The sequence below is a fragment of the Gopherus evgoodei genome, chromosome 22, assembly GCF_007399415.2.
Source record: "Gopherus evgoodei ecotype Sinaloan lineage chromosome 22, rGopEvg1_v1.p, whole genome shotgun sequence".
NCBI classification, from domain to species: Eukaryota; Metazoa; Chordata; order Testudines; family Testudinidae; genus Gopherus; species Gopherus evgoodei.
Genome location: NC_044343.1, coordinates 15,573,179 through 15,591,919, shown reverse-complemented (window position 1 = coordinate 15,591,919; position 18,741 = coordinate 15,573,179). Strand labels below are relative to the sequence as shown.

The window sequence follows — 18,741 nt, the reverse complement described above, 5'->3', positions numbered from 1 at the left end:
GGGCCAGGACCAAGGGGTTTCTCCAAAGTAGGGCTGGAGTGAAGTGCAGAAGGAGAATGGGGGGACATCAAAATAAGCTTGGCACCAAGACTGGGATCGGTGGGAAGATGGTCATCCCTGCCTGGGTCAGCTGGTGTCAGACCCAGGTTCCAGATCTCCCCCAAGTTTTTTGGAAGGCTCCCAGTCACAAAGTCCACCCCACTGGCAACCAAGGAAGAAATCTCAAGCTTAGCACCAACTCGGGGGGACTGATGTTGACAACAAGGAAACCCCACTGGCAACTTCCTCTATCATGGGCTCCTTTAATGGGGGGAACAGCAGCAATAACACCCCCCCAAAAAACCTCCTCCTCAGCCAGCTCCACCCAGTGAACTTTCCCGGGGACACTAAATGGGGTGTGGCAGAAACAGCAGCTTCCCCCCAAGAATGGTAAAGGGGAGGCTTCCTCCAAATCTGAAAGCAGCAGCTGCCCCCCAGCCTGGTGTTTCCCCTTAACTCTGCACCTGTCCTCCCTCTCCCTGCCTCCCCCCACAGACCATCTCCCAAGCAACATTATCAAGTCAGCAAATAAGATAGCATTTGCCAGCAGGGCCAGTGGCAGCACCTCTGGGTCTCCATCTTCCTTCCCAAGGGGACACTCTCCATCTCCTGCCACAGCCACCTCCCACTTCAAGCCTGTGCACACCAGCCATAATGCTTGTCGGGGTGCAATGGAAAGGCCATCCCAGGCACTTGAGTTGGCTCAGAAGAAGGCTCTGGGGAGGGGCTGACCCAGATGTCATGGTTACAGTGGCTCTACTGGTGCCTTTCTGCACCATGGGCGGGGTGGGGGGGGGGGAGAGAAGGGATTGAGAAGCAGGGAGGGAGAAGCAGGGGAAAACCTGTCCCCCTTCCCACCCCCCCCAAGGGAAAAGGGTTCCCTGGACAGGGGCTGAGGAAGCTGAAAAGGGAAGGGAAAGGGAGCACAAGGGAGCTGTCTTCCCAACAAAAGGGAAGGGCAGGAGGAGAAAAAGGGGAATATGGGTGGGACAAACAGACCAAGCAAACACAAGAGGGGAAGGGAGAACATCAACCAAGCCAAAGCAAACCTACAACGGAAGGGGCAACACTGCCAGGACAGGCCTCCTCACACTCCGGAGCTAGGGAACAAGGCAAGAAAGCTGCTGCTGCAGGCAGAATGGAACCAGGTGGGGAGCGAGCAACAGCCACAGCAGCACCACCCTTCCCCTGGAAAAGCAGCAGGAGCAGAACAGCCAGGGACCCTCCTCCAGCTCCAGTAGCCAGCTGCAAGCCAGGCCCAATTGCATAGGATGGACAGTGTATCTGAGTGCTTCACCAACATTCACTTATTTTCACAGATCCCCTGCACGATGAAGGGAATAGGACCCCCAATTTACAGATGGGAGCTTGAGGCACATAGAGATTAAGGTTAAAAAATATCCACTGATTTTAGGTGCCTGATCTGAGATGCTTAGGACCTGATTTTCCAGAGTAATATAGCATTATATAGCACTTTATCTGTGCCATGGACATTAGCTGCACCTGGGAGTGCCCATGTCTGTAAGTCATTGTATGTAATTGTATGTTCCCTATTTTTCAGGTGTCAAGCTAGACACCTGAAAAATAGGGAACATACAATTAGTGACCACCTGTGAAAAGTGGGGCTCCCACAGACAAAAAGTTTTCTTCTGTACACAGACTTGATTCATGCCTTGAGCAACATCCATTCTGTACCCTGAATGCAGCTGGAGATCTTATGGAAAAAGTAGTACAGACTGTACCATATCATAATGCATACAATAAGGGGACTGAATTAAGGTTGCACAGGCACTTGCTATACCGTGCCATTGACGAATTTGTAGAGCATGTGAATGATTAGGCTGGCCCAGAAGACGTGCAGCAGCTGCAGAACCATCAGGAGAGCATTCATTAAATAGTATCCGAAGTAGGGCTGGTAGAACTCCATGGAACCATAGAATGAAGTATACAGCACCCTGCAATATAGCAAGAGACAAACACAGTCACGAACAGGCATGAGATCTAAACAGAAACAGCAAGAGGCAAACCTCAGAGTGTTCAGTTCCAGGTCTGGGTGGAAGTTCAGGTCAGTTTTGTTGTGCCAGTTGTGGTAAGTACACTGAATGAATGTCTTAAATTGTCCAAAGCAAATGAAAGGTAACAGACAATTAGGTCACCCTGACCTATGAAACTATTTATAAAATGAGCAAAAGTTGAAGAAGATACAAAGCCTGATAAAAATTAATGCATTTCTTAGCTTTTACTGCCAAAAGGGACCATTATGATCATCTAGTGCATAGGAAGGCCATAGAACCTCACTCAGTAAATCCTGTATCACATCCATAACTGAAGCATGCGCCTCAGAGAGCGCTCCACTCTTGAGTTAAAAGACTTTCAGTCAGAAAAAATCTATCAACTCTCTAGGCAATTTGTTCCAATGGTTAATTATCACTTAAATATTGGTACCTTATTTCCAGTTTGAATTTGTCTACCTTTAACTTCCAGCCACTGGATATCATTACACCTTGATCTGTGAGATTTAAGAGCCCTTTGCTATCAGAAATCGTTTCCTCATGTAGGCAATTGTAGACTGTGCTCAAGTCATCTCTTAATTTCATCCTTGATTAGATAGATTGAGCTTCTTAAATCTCTTACTGTAAGGCAGATTTTCCAGACCTTGAATCGTTCTTGTGACTCTTTTCTGAATTCAACATCTTTTTGAAGTGAGGACACCAGAACTGGATAGAATATTCCAGGAATGGTCCCATCAATGTTGTATGCAGAAGCAATACCACCTCCCTACTACCTGATATTCCTATTCAAACATCACATTAGCCTTCTTACTCACAGCCAAGAGAGTTTAAGCCAAAGAAATAATTAGGAGTTTTCAAGGCTCTTAGTAAGGGTAGGAAATTGCTGTAGCAACAAACCGAGATGGTGTGTGAAAATTACACAAAAGTGTCCAGAGATACTGGATGTATATTTTACTTGGTTAATTTTAATGGGACAAGATTGCTAACCCTTTATGAACATTGATTTTCTGGTGGTCACTTAAGGCTAGTTCCACAACAGGACATAGGTGCTGAAACATCTTATTTTTAGGTACCCTGCGGCCCAGTGGAACTGGGCACCCAGACTCCCTATACAAGGTATGAGGAGAATTAGGCACCTAAGAAAAGGGACACAGAAGACAGCAAGCTGAGTGGGGATCTACCTAAATCAGCCAGGAGGAAATCCCAGAGAGGGGTATGACCTAAATCCCACTCTTAAAGGTAGTTAGGTGCCTAACTCTGGGCTGGAGGGAGGTGCTTTGCTTGGGGCCCACAACCATGAACCTTTTCCTGGAATTAGGAGCCTAAACCAGGTCAGTTCTCTCTCTCCAGAAGCCACAAGAAGAGAGAGATTGTTACCCCTACTCCCCTTATAGCCAACAGCCCAGTGATTAGGGCAGTCATCTGGGATATGGGACACCTGTTTTCGAACATCTGCTCTGCATTATTTGGAGCAGGGACTGTAATTTGGATCTCCGATCTCCTGACCACCAGGCTATTGGTGCTTCAGGTGTGGTTCTGTATCAATCTCTCCTGTTGAAGTTGTGTTTATACAAACAAACAAGGGACTAGACCTTGGAGCTCCAACCTGTCAGTATTAATGGAGAAAAGTCAGAAGTGTTCAATAAATATTCCTGCTCTGTATTTGGGGGCGGGGGGAATGGTGTAGTCATGTCAGATGATGAAACTGAAAACTTTCGATTTCAGCAGTAACACAGGTGGATATTAAACAGCAGGTACTAAACTTAGACATTTTTAAACTGGATAACTTATATCCAAGAGTTTTATAAGAGCTGGCTGAGGAGCTTATTGGCCCATTAATGTTGATTTTCAGTAAGTTATGGAACACTGGAAAAGTTCCAGAGACTGGAAGAAACCTAATGTTGTGCCAAAATTTAATGAGAGTAAATGGGATGACCTGGGCAATTATAAGCCTATCAGTCAGACATCAGTCCTGGGCAAGATGATGCAGAGGCTTATATAGGACTCATTAATAGAAAATTAAAGGAATGTAATACAACTAATGTCAATCAACATTGTTTTATGGAGAATAGATCCTGTCAGACTAACTTGATATAATTTTTTATGAGATTACAAGTTTGGCTGATAGTGTTGAAAGAGACTTCTGTAAAGTATTTGAGTGGGCATCATGTGATAATTGATTAAGAAATAGAATGATACAAAATTAACATAGCACATATTAAATGGACTACAAACTGGGTCACTGACATAGCTAAAAGTGTAACTGTAAGTGCAGAATCATTATCAACTGAGTTATTTCTAGTGGGGTCATGCAGGGACTGGTTTTTGGCCCTGTGCTATTTAACACTTTCCTGAATAGCCTGTAATAAAACATAAAATCATCACTGATAAAGTTTGTGGATGACACAAAAACTGGGGGAGTGGTAAATAATGAAGAGAGCAAATCACTGATTCATTGTGATCAGGATCACTTGGGAAGCTGGACCCAAACAAACAATATGCATTTTAACACAGCCAAATGTAAGTGCTGGGAACAAAGAATGTTGGCCACAGTTACTGGGGTGGGGGGGCTAGGGGGGGAAGGGAGGGGATAATTCCATCCTGGGAAGCAGTGACTCAGAAAAGGATTTTGGAGTTATGGTTAAGGCTGAGAAAAATCAGATTTTTTTTTTAATTCACGCTAGTTTCCCGAGTGAATGCTGGATTTTCATGGGATATGCACAGCCATTGAGGCCGTCCTGTATTGCTGCATTTTTTCCCCCAATAGCAGGAAGGCAGAGTGGGCTTCTCCCTTCCCACCTCCATACTGAGGCTGTGCCTGCTCATGGGGGTTAGCAGGCAGGTTCCATTGCAGAGATGGGTGAGGAGGTGGCAGGCTGATCCTGTCCTGGGGAGTAGCAGTGTGGGTCACTACATGGTGCTGGCCGGCTGGCTCAGCTCAGCGCTGGCCCAGCCAGCTGCTGCTTCTGTTTATTTTAAAGTTCTAGAAGGAAATCGCCGCCAGTGAGTTTCCCCACTGTCTGCAATTTGGGGGGCGTGTCATAAACAGATAGCTAAGGGTTAATGTCTCTTTCACCTGAAGCACCTGACCAGAGGACCAATCAGGAAACCGGATTTTTTCAACTCTGGGTGGAGGGAATTTTGTGTCTGAGGTCTTTGTTTTCTGTCTGCCTGCTTTCTCTGAGCTTTGGAGAAGTAGTTTCTGCTTTCTAATCTTCTGTTTCTAAGTGCAAGGACAAAGATCAGATAGTAAGTTATATGGTTTCTTTTCTTTGGTATTTGCATGAATATAAGTGCTGGAGTGCTTTGATTTGTATTCTTTTTGAATAAGGCTGTTTATTCAATATTCTTTTAAGCAATTGACCCTGTATGTGTCACCTTAATACAGAGAGACCATTTGTATGTATTTTTTCTTTCTTTTTTATATAAAGCTTTCTTTTTGAGACCTGTTGGAGTTTTCTTTTCTGGGAAATTTCAGGGAAATTGAGTCTGTACTCACCAGGGAATTGGTGGGAGGAAGAAATCAGGGGGAGATCTGTGTGTGTTGGATTTGCTAGCCTGATTTTGCATTCCCTCTGGGTGAAGAGGAAAGTGCTTTTGTTTCCAGGACTGGGAACGGAGAGGGGGAGTCACTCTGTTTGGATTCACAGAGCTTGTGTCTGTGTATCTCTCCAGGAGCACCTGGAGGGGGGAAGGGAAAAAGGATTATTTCCCTTTGTTGTGAGACTCAAGGGATTTGGGTCTTGGGGTCCCCAGGGAAGGTTTTTCAGGGGGACCAGAGTGCCCCAAAACACTCTAATTTTTTGGGTGGTGGCAGCAAGTACCAGGTCCAAGCTGGTAACTAAGCTTGGAGGTTTTCATGCTAACCCCCATATTTTGGACGCTAAGGTCCAAATCTGGGACTAGAGTTATGACACTTCCTACCTCCATACTGAGGCTGTGCCTGCTCATGGGGGTTAGCAGGCCGGTTCCATTGCAGAGATGGGTGAGGAGGTGGCAGGCTGATCCTGTCCTGGGGAGTAGCAGTGTGGGTCACTTCATGGTGCTGGCCGGCTGGCTCAGCTCAGCGCTGGCCCAGCCAGCTGCTGCTTCCTATCCAGTCAGAACTGTAAACAGGGGATTTTGCGTGGGAGTTGGGAAGGGGGGAGGGATTGTGTAGTGTCCTGGTGTTTTTGGGGGTTTGGGTTTTTGTGTTTTCTTTTTCTTTTTCCTTGACAGGACTTTAGGTGGGAAGACTGTGACAGACACAGAGGCAGAAGTGGTAGTGACCCAAGTAATGAAAGAGACAAAGAAGGGGACCAGAAGTGGAAGCTGCAGCATGTACATGATCTTAGCGCAGGTACCTGAAAAGAGCTTTGTTTGTATGAAGTGCCACCTGATAGAGCTGATGGAACAGAAGATCTGAAGTTTGGAGATGCAGGTGGTAACTAAGGTTCAGTTTTAAAGAGGATTCAGGGAGATGATGGAGGGACGGCAAGATGAGGCTGAAGGGAAATGTCAAGACTTTCGGATGCAAGCTGGACTGAAGAACTCTGAGGGGAGACTGCTGGGTGAGGAAAGGGTCCAGTGAAAGCATGTCACTACAAGAACCAGACAGAGAAAAAGACTGGCTAATGAAGGAGAAACAAAGCTCAGGAGCAGGTTTGCTGAGCTGGAGAAGGAAGAAGGGGCACAGCAGCTGCTAACAGAAGGTGGGAGGGCCAGGATGAAGAGAAGAGTAGTTAGCCTTACAAGAAGAGGGGAGGAGTCAATGGAGATAGCCAGAGTTTGGAGTCCCAGGAGGACACAGGATGACTCACAGAAGATTGCAAATAAGAACAAAATACAAGAGGACTTGCAGCCTGAAAGAACAGGAGGAAGACTGGAGAATTGCATCATCACCAGGAAGAGGCAGGTCTATGTGACTGGGGACTCCCTACTAAGAAAAACTAGCAGCCCTGTCACCAGAGCTGATCCATAGAACAGAGGGGTGAGCTGTCTGCCAGGAGCGAAGATACGGGATGTGGACCTGAGACTGAAGAGAGTCCTAATGGGAGCAGGAAAGAATTCACTGATTGGTAATCAATAGATGGCTCAGGCATAAGGAGGGCTTTGGGATGTTTGACCACTGGAAGATATTCATGGACAAATGACTGTTCTCATGGGATGGACTTCACCTGAATAGAGAGGGAAATAGACTTCTGGGATGGACGTTGGCACAGCTGATTAAAAGAGCTTTAAACTAGGAACATGGGGGAGATGCTCATGTAATCTCCACGTCTGATTTTAACATTGAGAGGGAGAAAGATCAAGTAAGAGAGGATACAGCAATGGAGAAAGGAACAGCAGTGGGTAGGAGAATGGACATGAAGAGGAAAGGTTGTGCTGATACCAATGACGCTAACAGTCAGGTAGGTGATACTGTCTGTAGAATGACTGTACCCAAATGGGTGAGGAGTGTGTGCGAAATCAAGCAGCAACTGCTAAGATGTCTGTACCCCAGTGCAAGGAGCCTGGGTAACAAAATGGAGGAAATAGAACGACTAGCGCAGGAAGTAAAACCAGATATTAGAGGGATAACAGAAACATGGTGGAATAGTAGCCATGGCTGGAGCACAGGCACTGAAGGGAATGTGCTGTTCAGGAAAAACAGAATAAAGATAAAGGTGGTGGAGAAGCTCTGTATATTAATGAGATAGAAATGATGGAATGGATAAAACAGAGTCTAGTTCAGCCAAAATCACTTTGGGGAAGAAAGTTACTAGAGGTTCCCCTGGGCTATGCTTGGGGTGCGCTACAGACCCTCAGGATCTGATCTGAATCTGGATAGAGACCTCTTTAATGTTTTTAATTACATAAATACTATTGGGAATTGTGTGATTATGAGAGGCTTTAATTTCCCAGATATAGATTGGAGGACAAGTGTTATTAATAATAGTAGGGCCCAGATATTTCTGGATGTGATAACTGATAGATTTCTTCACCAAATAGTCACTGAATCAACAATAGGGGCTGATATTTTAGATTTGGTATTGGTGAGTAGTAAGGACCTAACAGAAGAACTGGGAGCAACCTTGGTTCAAGTGATCATGGCGCTAATTCAGTTTAAACTAAATAGAAGAATAAACAAAAATAGATCTGAAACTAGGGGCTTTGATTTTAATAAATTAAGGGAATTCTTAGGGAATTGGACTGGACAGAAGAACTCAAGGATCTGAATGTGGAGGAGGCTTGGAATTACTTTAAGTCAAAGTAGCAGAAGCTAGCTAGAGCCTGCATCCCAAGTAAGAAGAAAAAATTCATAGGGAAGGGTTGCAGACCAACCTGGATGAATAAGCATCTTAAACAGGTGATTAAGAGAAAGCAGAAAGCCTACAAGGAATGGAAGATGTGATGGATCAGCAAGGAAAGCTACCTCTTGGAAGTCAGAAAGTGTAGGGAAAAAGTGTCAAGTATCAGAGGGGAGCCGTGTTAGTCTGGATCTGTAAAAGCAGCGAAGAGTCCTGTGGCACTTTATAGACTAACAGACATATTGAAGCATGAGCTTTCATGGGTGCATCCGATGAAGTGGGTATACACCCACAAAAGCTCATGCTCCAAAATGTCTGTTAGTCTATAAGGTGCCACAGGACTCTCTGCTGCTTTTAGGGAAAAAGTGAGAACTGCCATAAGCCAAGCAGAGTTGGACCTTGCAAAAGAGATTAAAACCAACAACAAAATGTTCTATACTCATATAAATAAAATGAAAACAAGGAAAGAAGAAGTGGGACTTCTAATCACTGAGGATGAGGTAGAGATTAAAGATAATCTAGGCATGGCCCAGCACCTAAATGAAGGGAGGTTACTAGTGGAGTTCCTCAGGGACTGGCCTTGGAACCAATCTTATTTAACATGTTCATTACTGACCTCGGCACAAAAAGTGGGAGTATGTGAATAAAATTAGCAGATGACAGAAAGTCAATGCAGAGGAGGACCAGAATATCATACAAGAAGATCTGAATGATCTTGTAAACTGGAGTAATAGAAATGTGATGAAATTTAATAGCGCAAAATGCAAGGTCATGCACTTAGGGACTAAAGGCAAGGATTTTTGCTATAAGCTGGTGATGCATCAGTTGGAAGTGACAGAGGAGGAGAAAGACCTAGGTCTGTTGGCTGAACACAGGATGACTCTGAGTCCCCAGTGTGAAGCGGCCATTAAAAAGGCTAATGAAGTCCTAGGATGCATCAGCAAAGTATTTCCAGTAGAGACAGGGAAGTGTTAGTACCATTATACAAGGCACTAGTGAGACCTCATCTGGAATACTGTGTGCAATTCTGGTCTCCCATATTTAAGGAAGATGAATTCAAACTGGAACAGGTACAGAGAAGGGATACTAGGATGATCAGAAGAATGGAAAACCTACCTTATCAGACGAGACTCAAAGAGCTTGGCTTGTTTAGTCTAACCAAACAAAGGAAAGAGGGATAGCTCAGCGGTTTGAGCATTGGGCTGTTAAATTTAGGATTGAGAGTTCAATCCCTGAAAGGGCCATTTAGAGATTTGGGGCAAAAAATCTGTCTGGGGATTGGTCCTTTTTTGAGCAGGGAGTTGGACTAGATGAACTCCTGAAGTCCCTTCCAGCCCTGATACTCTACGAAAGGGTGAGGGGAGATATGATCACTCTATACAAATACATCAGAGGGATAAAACACCCAAGAGTGAGAGGAATTACTTAAATTAAGTGCCACTGTGGACACAAGAACAAATGGATATAAACTGGCCATCAACAAGTTTAGTCTTGAAATTAGACAAGGAAGATCAGGGGCTATGAGGGGATCCTGCCATCGCTGCTGGGGAAGCAGGGTAGCAGCATGGATCCCAGTCTCAGCTCCTTGGCATCTGGTGCTGTGGTGTCTCCCCCACCTGGATTAACCAATGTATTCAGATTACAGCTCTGACCCTTAGGGTACGTCTACACTACCCGCCGGATCTGCCAGATTGGCAGGTGGGGATCGATTTATCGCATCTAGTGTAGACGCAATAAAATCAATCCCCGATCGCACTGCTGTCAACTCTGGAACTCCACCATGGTGAGAGGCGGAAGCGGAACTGACAGGGGAGCAGCAGCGATCGACTTGCTGCCATCCTCATGGCTAGGTAAATCAACCTAAGATACGCCCACTTCAGCTACGCTATTCGTGTAGCTGAAGTTGCATATCTTAGGTCTATCTCTGCCCCAAGTGTAGACCTAGCCTTAGTCTCTCCCCTATGCATTGTTCACTCCTGTCCACTCTGCTGCCTGATCTCTGATCTGGAAGAGCCTTCAGCCTATAGCCACACACAAGATCTTCTATACAGGATCATCTACCTCAGGTGTCCTTTCTCTGAGATGCCAGTATGAGAAACTCCAAAGTGGGAGAAATGCCAACGTTTCTTCCCAGCCCCAGGCACTCAGATTGTCTTATTCTGGATAAGTGTCTGGGAATAGAGCAGGATTTCTCAAACAGGGGTAGGTAAAGCCCCTGGCGGGTGTGTTTACCTGCCCCGTCCACAGGTCCAGCCATTCGCAGCTCCCACGGGCCATGGATTGCTGCTCCGGGCCAATGGGAGCTGCTGGAAATGGCGGCCAGTAAATCCGTTGGCCCATGCTGCTTCTAGCAGCTCCCATTGGCCCGGAGCAGCAATCCGCAGCCAGCGGGAGCTGCGATCAGCCGGACCTGCGGACAGGGCAGGTAAACACATCGGCCGAGCCCACCAGGGGCTTTCCCTACACAAGCAGTGACCGCTGTTTGAGAAACCCTGGAATAGAAGGAGCAGAGGCTGCACCTAGAGATTCAGGGTTACATGTGTTTATTTATCAAAGGGAAAATAAATCATTTTTAAAATTATCCCAGATTCAACAGGGTCAAGACCCAGTGGGATCAACCTTGTCCCCCAAGGAGCTTTGAACTACCTGATGGAAGCTGGACAAGCCAGGCAAGTCCCTGGTGACTCTGGAAAGCTCCATGGGAGGCACGTTTGAAGAAAACCTGAAGAAACCTGCAATAAAGCCAAGGCTCACCTGCATGGGAAAACGATGAGCCGAGTAACAAGGAAAATGGATGAGAAAATTAAGAAGAGAAGGTGGCTTGCGCGTCTCCAGTTCAAGTAATGAAGCAGCTTGGTTAGCTGGAGAAAGAAGAAACAAGCCATTATTGTCAGCCAGTGTGTGATGGCACCGTTAACACCCACACAGACAAGTGAGGCACAGTGCAACATTCAGTCCTCAAATCAATCTCAGAGGCCAAAGATGGGTCATAGGAATCGAACTCCCCTTTCAGACCTGCAGGCAGCACATCCTGGACAAGGTGGAAACCCTAAGTGAGTACAGGAAGTTGCATTTCCTGAGAGAGGGGAGGAAATCTTTACATACTATGCCCTGAATTTTATTTAATAAAGTACTTTCAGGTTTTTTCCAGAAAGTTTTTCCTGCTCCAGGGACAATGTTTATCTAGGTCTTTTCAGCAGCGAGAAACTGACTCTCACCTGCCTGATCTGCTTGTTTCTTCATTTACCCAAGGGCAAAATGCGTGTACAATGCTCTGAGATCAGAATGGCAGCATTTTGCCCTCACTTTGCACGGGTATCACTGGTGACACAAGGTGCCAGGCATGGAGAATCAGACCCAATAACAGTAATTCCTTCTAAAGCTGCTACTTGTCTAGAAAAAGCACCAAATCATGAATCACCAAATGAGCTAGAGAAGTAGTAATATGTACCCATAAATTCTTTCAGTTGATAATTAACACAGACTTTATACGTCTATAACCTGTAAGGCAGGCAAGGGCGGCTCTATTTATTTTGCCGCCCCAAGCACGGCAGTCAGGAGGCTTTTGGTGGCGCGCCTGCGGGAGGTCCGCTGGTAACGTGGATTCGGTGGCGCGCCTGCGGGAGGTCCGCTGGTAACGTGGATTCAGTGGCAAGCCTGCGGGAGGTCCGCTGGTAACGTGGATTCGGTGGCAAGCCTGCGGGAGGTCTGCTGGTCCTACGCTTTTGGTGTACCCGCCACCAAATTGCCGCCAAAGCTGCGGGACCAGCGGACCTCCAGCAGAAACACTTCCAAAGGCAGCCTCACTGCCGCCCTCCTGGCGACTCGCAGGCCGCTCCCCGTAGCCTGCCACCCCAGACACGCGCTTGGTGCGCTGGTGCTTGGAGCTGCCCCGAACGCAGGTGACAGCCTGGTCATTTTAATTCGAATGCTTATAAGAGAGAACATGCCCAGGTTTGTAAACTGTGTGTCTAAACTACAGTGAGTCTGCTGTGTAATGTTTGCTTGGGACTGGACTACATGTTTACCCAGCTAACTAGAAACAAGTTTCAAGCTCTTGGTGATTGCTAGGTATTCTGAGACTTTGAACTGCATCCATGCAGTGTGCATACACCCACTCTTTGCAGAGAGGGACTCAAGGCAGCATGCACAGTAAAACTGAAGGAAACATTCCTAAGGCTGCACATCACCAAATTTCCCAGTGGCCACTGATTTTGGGCATCCAGCTTGTGACACTTGATTCTGATTTTCAGAGGTCATGAATGCCCACAGCCCCACCTGAAATCAATGGGAGCTGCAGGAGCTCAGTAACTCTGAAATTCAGGGGTTTAAAGTTAGGCACCCAAAAACTGGGGCATGCATAGTCAGTGGTGACTTTGGAAAATTTGGGCCCAAGTATCTATATAATCTAATCAAATGACACTGGAAGCTGTCACCACTCTTAAAAAGATAGTGACTGTAATTTGGAAGTTCTAGTAGAGATTCCATAGTGAAGATTGTGCTGAAGTTTACACTCAAAGCAGGGCTAAAATCCCTCTATTTCACAATTTAATAAATAAATTCAATGTCTAAATTTGACATCATTGCTCATCGGAAGGCAGTTGAATCGTCTAGGTTATTTCTTTGGTGAAATACTCTTACTTTTGCAGAATGAAAGTTGAGTTAGTTGGAAGTAGAGTCACTTGTGTTGCTAAGCACATGTATAAGAGAGAGCAGGATCAGAACCTAACATTGTCCAACACAAAATGCTGCTTAGAGTTCTTTTTAAAACTTTTCTCTTAGCATTTTTTTTTTTAGAGATAAAATAAAATGCAGGGGACTGGACTAGATGACCTCTTGAGGTCCCTTCCATTCTTACCGTTCTATGAAAATAAACCAAAAAAATGGAGACAGCATGGGAGGGATATTGCAATGTATCCACTACAGTGCAACAGGAGTATATGTTCTAAGAAAGGAAGCCAAAGTGCACAGCTATTTTATAACCAGTGAATAACCTACCTCTAGGAGAAAAGTGGAAGAAACATGGAGCAACATCACCAAAGACCCAATCCGGAGGTAATTGGCACAGTATGAGTAACTGATAAGGATGATGGTAGCTGTGTGGTGCACCATTTGTTCCTTAAAGTCCTGGAATAAGACAACAGATTGAGAGTTCCAGTTTTGCGATAAACTGCAGGTATCAGCACAAGGGATACCGCTGCCTTTCCAGTGTTTAGAAACTGTCTCTAGATAATCTAAACTCTCTCTAGATGAACTGGGATCTCACCTGGCTTCCCAGAACATGACGTGTTAGATGCAGAAAAATGACTGAGAGTATGGGCATGGCTACACTTGCAGCTGTAGAGTACTTTGAGTTAAACCAGCCCTCGGAGACTGCAGCAGGGAAAGCACTGCAGTGTGTTCACACTGTCAGCTGCAAATGCACTGGCAAGTCCACATTTGCGGCACTTGCAGAGGCACTGGGAGCGGTGCATTATGGACAGCTATCCCACAGAGCACCTCTTCCCATTCTGGCACCGTGTCTTGTGGGAAGGGGGCACAGGAGGTGCGGGACATTCTGGGTCCTGTTCCAACGCCCCGGGATGCATCGCTTCACATCCCAGCAAACCCTGTGCTTCCGTCCACATCTGGCGCCATCTTTCAGTGTTTTTTGTACTGTGCGCTCTGTCTTCCCTTTCAGTCTGCGGGAATGGATCCCGAACTGCTGAGGAATATGCTGATGGGTCTCACCAGCACATCATGAATTGAAGTCAAGTTATTCCTTAAGCTACAAACTGACAGTGAGGAGTCCGATGATGATCTCGACACACAACGCATATGACATGAGATTGCTTGTGACATTCACAGACATGCTCACCACCGTGGAATGCCACTTTTGGGCTTGGGAAACAAGCACTGAGTGGTGGGATCACATCGTCCTGCAAGTCTGGGATGATGAGCAGTGACTGCAGAACTTTCAGATGAGGAAAGCCACTTTCATGGGACTGTGTGCTGAGCTCGCCCCTGTCCTGCGATATAAGGACATGAGATTGAGAGCTGCCCTGCCCGTGGAGAAGCTGGTGGCTATTGCAGTCTGGAAGCTGGCAACTCCAGACAGCTACCAATTGGTCGCTAACCAGTTTGGAGTGGGAAAGGCGACCACTGGAATTGTGCTGGTATAAGTGTGCAGAGCTATTAATCGCATCGTGCTCAGAAGAACCACGACTCTGGGCAATGTGCGTGACATTGTGGCTGGCTTTGCTCAAATGGGTTTCCCTAACTGTGGAGGGGTGATAGATGGGACGCATATTTCAATTCTGACACTAGACCACCTAGCCTCCAAGTATGTTAATCGGAAGGGCTATTTCTCTATGGTTCTCCAGGGGCTTGTGGATCACTGTAGGCGTTTCATTGACATTAATGTAGGGTGGTCCGGAAAGGTGCATGATGCACACATCTTTCGGAACGCTGGCCTGTTCAGGAAGCTGCAAGCGAGGAGTTTCTTCCCAAACCAGATGATCACCATAGGGGAAGTCAAAATGCCCATTGTGATCCTTGGAGACCCCACTTACCCTTTAATGCCACGGCTCATGAAACTCTACACAGCGAGCCTTGACTAGGGTGACCAGATGAGAGGGAGAAAATATCGGGACACATGGGGCGGGTGGGGGTGGGGGGTGGGGTGTCCACCGGCAGAGGAGGGGGGAAAAAAAAACGGCAAGTGCTGCTGGCAGAGCAGCGAGGGGGAAAAAAAATTGTTAGTCTTCAAGGTGCCACAAGTACTCCTCATACAGACTAACATGGCTACCACTCTGAAACCTGTCTCTTTGAGTTAGCTCAGTCCCACAGAATTATATGTCTTGACATGAAATTAAAAGCTTTTCTCTGCTGAAATGGATAGATTTGCCCTCCTGTCAACACTGAGTGGGGAAAATTAAGCCTCTAAGGAAAGGGATAATTTCTGTCTGCATCTGTCTATTGATCCATACTGAACTTACCACACTAGAATCTAAGCATCTCCCAAACTGGCCTTTGAAGGGAAGATCACTATAGGATGTAGAGCATTTAAAACAGATTGGGGTAACTCTCCCCACAGCCTGAAGTGCGGGTCACTGACAAACTGATGAGGCAGACAGGAGACAGTTGTGAGGGTGCAGAGCTGAAAGAAGTGGGAGGGTGCTCAATAGGTCCCTGACTTTGTTATTTTGCATTGGACCCCAGAGAACCTCTGGTTGGCCACTCACATCTCTCACATCGCTGTCTAGAACCCAAGTACTTCCTCTCACCTTTCTTCTCACATCAAAGGCCATGGTGAAAGTCAGTAACAAGGCAAAGGAGAATTCCATCATGTAGTACCAGTACACAGAGCGCTGTAGTGGCTGCAGCAGCAAAACAAAGAGGCTTAGTTAATGCATAAACCATGGGGAAGAGCAGATAGCTGCAAAGAGAACCAGAGCTGAATACGTTTGCTGTGTCTGAAACGATTTACTTGGGCACAGGGAATCTGGCAAACAGTGAATCAGTAGAGCTGTGTGGGAAATTGTTTAGCTGTTCTGTGAAAAACTGAGATTTTAAAATCCCCCCCCCAATCTGTATTGAGATGAACCTGACCCCTTTAGATGGAAAAATATATTTGAGAGGGAGATTGTGTTGAGATGTCCCTAAAGCAGACTGGAGAAGCCTATGTCCACAGCACATCCTCCAGCAGCTGGGAAATGACACTGTTTGCCTTCCCATGCTCTAAGAGATCTTTGTGAACCCTGACGAAAGTGACTTGTTTTTGTTTTATTCACCATTAACAGGATCCTTCTTATTACCTCAGCTTAGTTTGTCCCCCATTGCTTGCAGGAGTGCAGAGCTGGCTAAGTCCTGACATGGCCACAGCCCTTTTACATCTCTCCCCTCTTGTGAATGTCTGAACAGCCATTACACCAATGGGATGCAGACCTGCAGAAGGCCCAGCTATGTTCAGCGCCATGGGCGAAATGTACTTGCCCTTGGAGGTGATTCTGCCTTTACCACGTAGGATCTTTTTATTATACTGATTTGAACAAACCGTCTGTGGAAGTGGGTGTCTACACAGAGTCACACCTCTGCTGAACTGAAGGGTTAGCCTACCTGTTGTCAGGTGATTGCATTCTCTGGACTCAAGCCTAGACCTGCGATGCTTACCAGTCTGTCCATGACACATGCTGTAACTTACCTGTAAAGAGCCCTCCGAGGTCTACCTTAAACAATACAGGATAAGGGGTGCATCCAGCTGCTTGGCACAGGTCCTGACAAAGGCCAAGAGACTATGTGAACCTTCTGAGTTGCTGTTACATGGACCAACACGCCTGGATGACTTACCTGCTGTGGATACCCCACCCAGCATTCTCTTGGGTCCCAAAACCAGGGCTTCTGCAAAGAAACAGTGTAATCTAACTGTGAGAGTGTCAGAAACAGTCCTCTCTCAACCAGCGGCCTAATGAATTGGCCTGTTCCCATTACAGATTATATAATAGTACAAAATGGAGGTGCTTGTTTTGACCCCATCATAAAAAGATGCATTCTGAAACAGTCTTACAATAAGATTTTCCATCAGACTACATTAAGGTCCTACTTCTTTTAATATGTGGATGGCCTCGCAGGGTGAAATTTTGGTGTTAGCTTTTCTGCCTTTTGAACTTCCTGTGTAGTTTTTGGGTTATTTAAAAATGTTTTCCCCTAGTAGATGGACTGGAAAGTACTTCATCATCCTTATGTGACACAAATACATCATCCTGCTTCTCTCCAAGTACAGAGTAGAAATATTTATTGAACGTTTGTTTTTGTGCATCATTGCTAGCAAGGTAGGGTGGGTGCTGATTACATACTCACATCGTACAAGACCACAAGTCCAGTGCAGAAGGAAATGAGGTAACACAAAGAACTCCAACTAAAAGCAAGTAAGAAAAGAACACAGGAAATTAGAAGTTCAGAGGTCAGGCTCAGCCCTTCTGGCCACACCTAGTGTCAGTCATTCGTGCAACCACTGACCTTAGCTAAAAGATACTCACACAGCATATAGCACTGAAATGAGCTCCACTTGAAAGCAGAGCCCTGGGTGCATTTCATTCCCTCATTCACAAAAAAGGAGCAACATGTAATACTGTATATAACTGCTTATAATGCACATTAGTGTATCTCGTATCACTTCCATCAGCCTTAGTCCGCTACTCCATATTCTCTTCTAATAAGCCCAGTCTAAATTTCCTTAGCCCTGGTACATACCATCAGACTGAAGCACTGCTGATAGGAACTGTCAGAAACGGTTGTGAGCTCACCATGGTTTAAATGAAAGTATAGACTAGAACACACCATATTCACCACTGGTTGAGTTGCCACTCTCATGACAATTATAGTCATCAGTGGTTCTATTACACAATGTAGACAAGGTCTTAGGGGGCAGTTTGGGGTAGGTCTTGGTATATTTTGGTTTCAGAAGCACCAGGCAGCCAAGTTTCATTTATGGAGGATGAGGTGGGAGTGATCACCTGTGTCAAAGGCAAGCAGACAGATGAAGGAGATTTGGTGGAGAGGATGCTGTTAGGGTTGGCAAGGAGGCAGCATGGTTTCTTGGGAGCCAAGAATGTCTGTGCTCTAGCTCTGTGCAGCTGCTTACTCCTGCTCAGAGCAGATGGAGCCCAAGCTGGATGGGAGTGCAAGGAATTGGTGATCATGCCCTGGTCAGGACAACTGAAATGGCACAGGACATGTTGCAATGTGTTGCTGGTAGAGGCCAGTAGTGAATAAGCATTGCTGTGGAGTACAACCAAGGGGTATCTGAGGCACAAGCCTTTCTGGGTGGGGTGCAGTTTATGCAGCACCCCCCCACCCACACTCATAGCTGTGCCTACAGGCACTGCATCATGAATGGGAGGAGGGAAACAGCTGGTAGTTGGGAAGACAGGTGAGGTCAAGAGGGATTTTTCAGGCTACAGCAGGGGTCAGCAACCTTTCAGAAGTGGTGTGCTGAGTCTTCACTCATTCACTCTAATTTAAAGTTTTGCATGCCAGTAATATATTTTAACGTTTTTAGGTGGTCTCTTTCTAGAAGTCTATAATATATAACTAAACTATTGTTGTATGTAAAGTAAATAAGGTTTTAAAAATGTTTAAGAAGCTTCATTTAAAATTAAATTAAAAAGCAGAGCCCTCCCCCGAACTGGTGGCCAGGACCCGGGCAGTGTGAGTGCCACTGACAATCAGCTCGTGTGCTGCCTTTGGGATGCGTGCCATAGATTGCCTACCTCTGAGCTACAGGATAGAATGTGTGTTTGAAAGCAGAACCTGAGGAGAAAACTGAATTGAAGGTAAGGGAACGTGGATGAATTATGGGTGAGGAGGGTAAAAGCATGGGTGGAGACAGGGCAGGCAGGGCTGGCCTTACCATGAGGCGAACTGAGGCGGCTGCCTCAGGT

The 18,741-nt window shown here is 46.1% G+C and overlaps 1 protein-coding gene across 1 annotated transcript in view; it reads right to left on the bottom strand.

The window, feature by feature from the left end:
• LOC115638820 (ceramide synthase 4-like) overlaps positions 1-18,741 on the bottom strand; it is a 35,459-nt gene that overhangs the window by 4,599 nt on the left and 12,119 nt on the right. Inside the window, 6 exon segments of the mRNA XM_030540814.1 lie at positions 1,841-1,994; positions 11,075-11,181; positions 13,319-13,447; positions 15,586-15,678; positions 16,649-16,699; positions 17,159-17,216. Coding sequence (XP_030396674.1) covers positions 1,841-1,994; positions 11,075-11,181; positions 13,319-13,447; positions 15,586-15,678; positions 16,649-16,699; positions 17,159-17,216 — 592 coding nt within the window.